Here is an 8,314-nt window from a genome sequence, read left to right on the forward strand (position 1 = left end):
ATAACTTTGCAGAAACTTCGGATACATGCAGGCGCGTCCCGCGCTCTGCGATAACATTTGTTTAGGCGGCAAAACGTGTCGTCCGATAAAGACAAGTACACGTGTCAATATACGGCCACCAGTGCCTTATCTTGTTTACTGGCCGATTACCACTTTGCCTCCGGTGCAACAGAGTTGGGCATATCCGGCGACAATATAGAACACCGCGCCGCAGTAACTGTCCCCGCTACAGTCACCCTGCAGATGCATCCATCGGGACCTACGCTGACAAGCTTCGTGGAAATACACCAGCTGAGGATGATACCGTTGAGGATGATAAGTTATGGATGCAACAGGTGAAACACTCCCTGAGACTCATCGACAAGAACAGATTAAGCCGTCATCAGCTGACATTAGCCATAGCCAGAAGTATGCGAGCGAGGATGAGACTAAGGCACCTGGCGACGAGCCAACTTTGTCATGGGCAGTATCGCCACCAGTTCAAGATCGCAGTCACAATCGACAGGCTGAATCACTGATTTCTGTTTACTGTACTAGAGCAAATAAATATCGAATCCCTGCTCCTTAGAGGTGTCAAGGTATGCTGCGCTAATGGCTCAACGAGGCTGATAGTGAATGGCTCTCTCTCCGATCCGATTACGCTTGTATCATCAGTACGACAAGGATGCCCTTTGTCACCGCTTCTGTTCCGCTTGTATTTAGAGCCACTTTGTATGAGCATCCTTAAAGAACAAAATTTCCAAGGGTTTAAATTACTGACTAATGAGTTTCAGGTTCTTGCGCATGCAAACCGACGTGGCCTTTTTTTCTACCTATAAAAAGAGTGTAAAGACTGTCTTGCAATTACAGAAGAACTTCGTGCGGCTTCTGGTGCAAGCGCTTGCTTTGAAAAAAGTTCAACATTTTGGTTTTGATAATGGACCACAATGCTATCATATTACGCAGGCATTCAATGGAAAAAAAAGATCTGCGTTATTTAGATGTGCCACATTCACAGTATAGAAACAGCAATGCTCATTGGTCGGGAGAAGTTGGCAAAATTCAACGGAAAGCGAATTCGTGGTGAGGGCGGAATTGGTCAATGTTCATTCGTGCTGAAGTGTGCAACGTGTTCTTAGCTTCTCGTCTTATATGTGTGCTCCAAGAACTACGCTGCTCATTACTTCGCCTTCAGGCAGTGCAACGCGTAGTTGCAACATTTATTTGGAGTTTGAGTTGTGAATCGATGCGGTGCGAGAATCTGTTCCTCCCCCATGAACGTGGTGGTCAAGGAATAGTCCACGTCTCGTCAGGCAAATTGTTTCTCGCCTGTTTTTCTTTCGAGACCATGGCCATCCGTTCTTGCGTGAAATGTTGCAACTCCACTTACTTCATTAAGTTCCTAATATAGTAGTGTAATCAAATGCCAAAAATGTACCACAGGCTCCTTGGGGCATTCTCAAGGAGGTCGTTGAGACATTTCTTTTTTTGAAAGTGCGATTCAGCCTGGGGGGGGGGGGGAGAACTTGCTTTACGACTGCAAGTTGAAAAGCAAGTTATACGGCACTGGTGGACTCTATTTTCCCGTACCCTTTGTATCGTGCACCTTAATTAAGACGACCTTATCAGGATGTGCTGCTGCGCGTCCGAAAAATGTGTGTACCTGCTGGAGTAACAACATTTTTCTTAAAATTACATTCGGAAACACTCGATCTCTGTTAAAACTTGGTTGAATTCGAGGGGTTGCTTTGTGCCGTGGTCAATAAAGTGTCGACACTGTCTACGTGCTGAAACCATAGATCACTAGTTTCATAGACTGTTGGGACGCTGTATTTTTTGGGGGACATTATCCAACGGTCGCTTAAAAAGGACATTGACATGACTCCATATTCAATTAGGTTTCTACCATTTAAGGGTACGAGTGGTCCTCCCTATGTGTTGTATACTGATATCGCGTGTCACACTACGTTTTCATGATAATCGCTTATCGGCCACGCAAGCAGCAGTCGGCAGATCACATGTTCATCACCCTATAAAAAGGGCACGGCATCAATAAACGTTGTCTGTTCCACCCTGGCGTCCGGCTGATACGCCACAGTTGGCGACGAGGAAGTGGCGGCGATGGCCGTCGGCAGGATCGGCGAGTATCATCTTGGCACAAACGCGTCATGGGACGAATACGTCGAGAGGCTAGAAATGTTCTACGAAGCTAACAAGATAGCGAAAGAAGAACAGAAAAGAGCCGTCCTGCTGAGTTGTTGCGGCGAAGAAGCGTACGGGCTCATCGTGACTCTGGTGAAGCCAGCAAGACCGACAACAGCAACCTACGAGGAAATTAAGACGGCGGTTCGCAAGCACCTGCATCCAAGGCCTTCAGAGCTATACGCAAGGTTTTTGTTCTACAAGAGAAACCAGGCTGCCGAGGAATCAGTTGCGGACTACGTCACGGCGCTTCGGAAGCTAGCCGAAGACTGCGGTTTTGGCGACGTGCAGCTCCCGATGGACATCATGATGCGAGATCGTTTCGTATGCGGCCTCCAGAACGAAGCAGTTCAACAGCGACTTCTCGCAGAACACGACCTTACGTTCAACGTTGCGTACGACATGGCCGCGACCGCAGAAGCGACAGCCAAGCAACAACGAGACATACGGATGCACGGCCGAGACGAGGCGAAGGACTGCCAGGGCATGATACAAGCAACCCGCACGAAGCAAGACGCCACGGCAGAAGGATCTAGTTGCTACCGTTGCAACGGTAAGCACGCTCCGCATTTATGCAGTTTTAGAAAAGCGACATGCTTCAAATGTAAAAGGGTTGGACATATTGCGAGGGCTTGTCGTTCAAAAGACGAAAGTAGAGCGGCCCGGAAGACGCCTGAGCAAAAGAGTCAAGTTGAAAAGAGCAAGGGCGTGTACGAAATGAGTGCATTGTTTTCACTTTGCGAAGTGAATGAACAAGAACAGAAGTTTATGGTTAAAGTACAGATACAAGGACAAGTCCCGATGAAGGTTGATTCCGGAGCATCGTGCTCAATTGTGAGTGAAGATACATTTAGAGTAATCGAGAGAAGTCGGGGTGAAATACCACTACAAGATTCTGGAACAACTCTCGTAACCTGTTCAAAGGAGGCGTTACCGCTGCTGGGTCGAGCAACCGTCTTGGTAGAATTTAAGGGCCGGAAGGCAAAGCTGCCATTGTTGGTAGTAAAGAATCGAGGCAACAGCCTGATTGGGCGAAACTGGTTTAGGCCGTTATGCATTTGCTTGCGGGGAATCGAGCAAGTAAACGCGGAAGACGTGCCCTCACGATTTTCCGAGGTGTTTCGCAGGGACCTTCCTGGCTTCAACGGACCACCAATTCACATCGAACTGAAAGACGACGCTCAACCAGTGTTTCTCAAAAGTCGACCAGTTCCACTGGCCCTCAAGGACGACGTGGGCAAGGAAGTGGATCGCTTGGTGCAACAAGGGATATGGGAACCCGTCGCGTACTCCAACTGGGCCACGCCACTGGTAGTGGTAAGAAAAAAAGACGGAACTTTACGCCTGTGCGGTGACTACCGTAGCACCGTAAACAAAGCTATTAAATGCAGCGGGTATCCTTTGCCCACAACCGCTGAAATGCTCGCAGCTCTGGGTTCAAGCAAATTTTTTACAAAGCTAGATCTAGCTCAAGCTTATCAACAGCTAACGCTAGACGACGAATCGGCTGAAGTGCTCACAGTTAACACGATAAAGGGGCTGTACAAAGTCAAACGGCTGCCGTTTGGAATTTCGGTGGCGCCATGGGTATTTCAACGAGTCATTGATACGCTGTTAGCAGGCATTCCCGGCGTGAAAGCCTATCTTGATGATATCTTGATTTCTGGCCGTAACGCGGAAGAGTCCGCCGAGAGATTAGAAACCGTGCTATCGCGTCGGCAGAATGCGCAGTTAAGAGTAAACAAAGACAAGTGCGAATTCAACAAGCCGAGCATTGAATTCTTGGGTCACAGGATTGACGCCACGGGAATACATCCGAGCCGAAACAAGACTGACTCCATCCATAAAGCGCCCGCACCCACAAGCAAAAAGGAGTTGCAAGCGTTCTTGGGGTTACTAAATTTTTACAGCAGTTTTCTCAAGGGCAAGACTGAAGTGGCAGAACCCCTCTATCGACTGCTCGACCATGACCACGAATGGAAGTGGACAGGTGAGCACCAACGTGCGTTTGAGACTAAAAAAATTGCTTAGCTCCGACTCTGTACTTGTGCCCTATGACACCAAGCTTCCTTTAATTTTGTGCTGCGACGCATCTCCTGTGGGAGTGGGGGCAGTGCTAGCCCATCATACGACTGATGGGAAGGAACAGCCCATAGCGTATGCTTCCCGGACGCTTGGAGCCAGTGAACGTAACTATGCTCAGATTGATAAAGAGGGCTTAGCTGTTGTCTTTGGCGTGAAACTGTTCCACCAGTACCTTGCTGGGCGAGAATTTACGGTCATAACGGACCACAAGCCATTACTGGGCCTGTTTAACACGGACAAGAGGGTGCCTGAAGTTGTGTCGCCCAGAATGCTCCGTTGGATTTTATGTTTGTCTGCGTATAACTACAGCCTTCAGTACAGGCGAGGCCAAGAAAACTCCAACGCCGACGCACTCAGTCGTCTGCCAGCACCGGGAGACGAAGACGAGCCACAGCCACCTGGGGACGTGCTCCTGCTGGAAGCGGTCGAGTGCGCACCGCTGCAGGCGGCAGACATCGCTGCGCTGATCAAGAAGGACAAAGTATTATCCATGGTAAAGGAATGGATCCTTAGTGGCTGGCCGTCAACACAACTGGACAGCAAGTTCGCGCCTTACGAGGTGAGGAAGACGGAGTTGTAGTTGCATCGTGATTGCATACTGTGGGGGAATCGCGTTGTAGTTCCTAACGCAGCAAGAGAAAGTGTGCTTCAACTCCTACATGCAAATCACCCTGGGATGAGTGCTATGAAAGCGTTAGCTAGAGGGCTCATGTGGTGGCCGAAAATGGACCACGAAATTGAAGAGTTTGTACGACACTGTCAGCCATGTCAGAGTAACCGGCAAAGCGATCCCAAGGTTCCAGTGCATTTTTGGATCAAGCCAGATCAACCTTGGAGTCGCCTACAGATTGATTTCGCTGGTCCAGTTAATGGAGAAGTATTTTTAATCGTGGTAGACTCGTACAGCAACTGGGCTGAGGTCGAACTGATGTCATCCATGAAAGCTACAGCTGTCGTCACCAGCTTAAGGAAGATGTTTGCGACACACGGTGTGCCTGACGTTATCGTTTCGGATAATGGCACAGCATTCACTAGCTCGGAGTTGCAAACGTTTTTAAAGTGCAATGGTGTGCGTGCTATTTTCACTGCTCCTTACAATCCCGCCAGTAATGGTAGGGCGGAGAGAATGGTAAGAGAAGTTAAAGAAGCGTTAAAGAAGCAACAGGATGGTTCAACGCAGTGCAAGATTTCGCGGTTCCTGTTTAAACAGCACACGACGCCGCATTCGGTCACGGGGAAATCTCCGGCAGAATTGATGTTCGGACGAAGGCTAAGGACAGCCTTGGACAGACTTCATCCGGACCGGCAATACGTGCCGGAACCGCAACGACCGGAGATTAAGAGGTTCCACGTCGGTGACGCGGTCTATGCTAAAAGCTTTTGTCCAGGTCCAAGGCGGAAGGCGGCCAGGGTTGTGGCAGTGCGAGGCCCGGTGTCGTACATCGTCCAGCTGGACAACGGCGAACGCCATCACAGGCACCGGAACCAGTTGAGGAGCGCCTGGACGAGGCTCGAAGCCGATCCAGTCTCAAGTGCAGACTACCACGTCAGGCTGCCTCCTACAGTCAGACGACCACAACAGCTGCCGGTCAGCACGGAAGCAGCCGCAGGTGCAAGACCGGGCCAAGCTACCCAAGACCCGGTCGAGACGCGAAGATCAACACGCGTTAGACGGCCTATCGCACGTTATGGCATTGATGACTAACCAGACATTTTGCAATTGTGTAACGAATCTTAGGGGAAAGGAATGTTGTATACTGATATCGCGTGTCACACTACGTTTTCATGATAATCGCTTATCGGCCACGCAAGCAGCAGTCGGCAGATCACATGTTCATCACCCTATAAAAAGGGCACGGCATCAATAAACGTTCTGTTCCACCCTGGCGTCCGGCTGATACGCCACACTATGACATGTTCATAGTACTAGGTTTATGCAGCCTATGGAGAAGTACACTGTATGATCGCCATGTCGAAAGCCCGCGATCTACAAAATCCTTCTTTCGCGAAAGTGCTGCTTGTGTAAGAAGTGTGTACGCTGCGCAGGAACCTCCGCGAGACTGGAAGCACTTGTTGGATGCATGTGTGTGTTTGCCTGAGTTTTATGTGTGTAGTTGTGTCCACATTGTAATACACCTTCAGTTTTGTTTTTCATGTAATAAAGAAAAAACAAAGCTGGCTTGGCGTAGCGGTAAAGCTCTGCAAGTCCGATCATCGAATCCTGGTCACATCATTGTTGACGTTTTCCTTTTCGTTTTTTTATTATACCAGAATGCTCTCTGTTACTTTCTGTATTCAAAAAAACATATACGGTGTCGCGACACCGCGTATTTAAGGCGCTAGAGCTGTTTTTGCACCAGTAGTCAGCGCTTCCAGTACGCCGCGCCTGCCCAGCGCCCCAGCGTCCAGCGCGCGGCACCGGTCCCATAATCCGGCGCCGCACTGGACACTGCAGGTACTGGGTTTTGCAATAGGGTAGTAACCTTTCGGCGTGAAGCGGTGGCCGCAAACGTGTAGATCTGATCGGATGCGGACAACCACTGCTGCGGCCACTCCGCTGACATGTTTGCCTTCCAGAGGAACACGATGTCGCACCTTGACATGTCGCCGATAGCTACCTTTGTAACGCAAGGGCACGCCGTGGCGCTGGCGAAAAGACAGATCAAGACAAACGCAGACCATGCATCTCGCGTTAACATGGAGCACGTTCTTACACTAGCCGACGGCACTTGCTGCGAGCCGGAAGCGCTTGGGTTATAGAATATGCTTGTGCAGTCTCTTTCTGCTACTTTCCTTTTTCATAGAAACAAACTATCTGATATTCCAGCTATTGCTAACAATCGTTCACCGTTACATTGGAAAAATTATTGATGGCGCGCCTTAGGCAGCCAACCGTATAGCTCGCGCTACCGCAGTCACATGGTATGTCGCGTCACTTGGTCAGGGTGGCTGACAGCTCAGGCGAGTGGCGTGCTGCGATCGGTAGTGATGTACGTTTTTAAAACCTTATAATAAATTAGTTGCTTTGCGCGGAAAGCTTAAATCCGTCATTTAATCACCAGGATCGCCAACCCTAATGAGTGAATACGTTTGTGCCAAATCGTTTCCAGGTCCCTTTAATCGCACAAAATGCCACCACGTGGTGATTATACAAATAAAGTACACGTCGCCTAGAAGTTGTGTTAAAACGTCCAGATAAATGGCAACATGCTAAGTGAACTGTGTCACATCTTCTACGTTGTGGCCCGCAGCAACTTACGCGAGGCTCGACACGTGCTGTGCTGTCGCAAAGTCGGGGGGAGGATGTCGGTCTGAAAATTTCCCTCGCAATTTGTTGAAGCCAAGTTTTTTTTCTTAATCCTTCGCGCAAACCGGGCGGTATAGCGAACGGCTGTCTGCGTTTACAGAGTCTATTTCCGAAGACGCAGTGGCTCACTGTAATATAAAATGCCGCGAAGCAACGTCGCACTTTCCATAAAGCTTAGTCCGGAGAGTTCAGAAACAACACGCACAAGGCCCACGATACGCTCCCTGCCAGTCGGCCGATGCTTTTCAAGCATAAATGGCGCTGGAGCGCTACTATAAACGAACAAAGCCGGCGCGAGGTTCCATGTGACACCAGTAGACCAATAGCGAAGCGGCATCGGCGTGGGCAAGGATGTGCGAGGAGGAGGCGGCACACTTCAAGGCGTGTCACGTCTTTCCGCGGTTTCAGGGTCTTTAGTGCGACCAGGTACCACCACATCCGTCGATGTCTAGTGCGTGCGGCGTGACACGACGACGCGTGCTGTAGGAATCGGTTGGAAGTCTGTCACTAAACGGTCATTTCATTAATCTCCCGACGTATGCGTGCAGACGCGTGTAAAAGTGGGTGTGACAGAGAAATGGAGCTTTTTCTCCTTGCATATCAACTTTGCCTAGGTATTACGGAGAAATTCCTTTGCTACATTCGTATGCGTTTGTCCCTAGCCGTGCCGTCATTAAGAATGTCACGTGTGAGGTCACATGTCTGTGTTGAAGCCATGCGTCGTCCACTTTTCTTCGTACG

At 49.6% G+C, this 8,314-nt stretch overlaps 1 protein-coding gene across 1 annotated transcript; it reads left to right on the forward strand.

The window, feature by feature from the left end:
• Positions 1-2,100: 2,100 nt before the first annotated feature.
• Positions 2,101-3,843, forward strand: LOC142558045 (uncharacterized). Its single transcript, XM_075670209.1, has 2 exons — positions 2,101-2,734; positions 3,309-3,843. The coding sequence occupies exons 1-2, from the start codon at positions 2,101-2,103 to the stop codon at positions 3,350-3,352; spliced, it is 678 nt and encodes a 225-aa protein (XP_075526324.1). The 3' UTR covers positions 3,353-3,843.
• Positions 3,844-8,314: the final 4,471 nt, after the last annotated feature.

The sequence above is a fragment of the Dermacentor variabilis genome, chromosome 9 (assembly GCF_050947875.1).
Source record: "Dermacentor variabilis isolate Ectoservices chromosome 9, ASM5094787v1, whole genome shotgun sequence".
NCBI lineage: Eukaryota > Metazoa > Arthropoda > Arachnida > Ixodida > Ixodidae > Dermacentor > Dermacentor variabilis.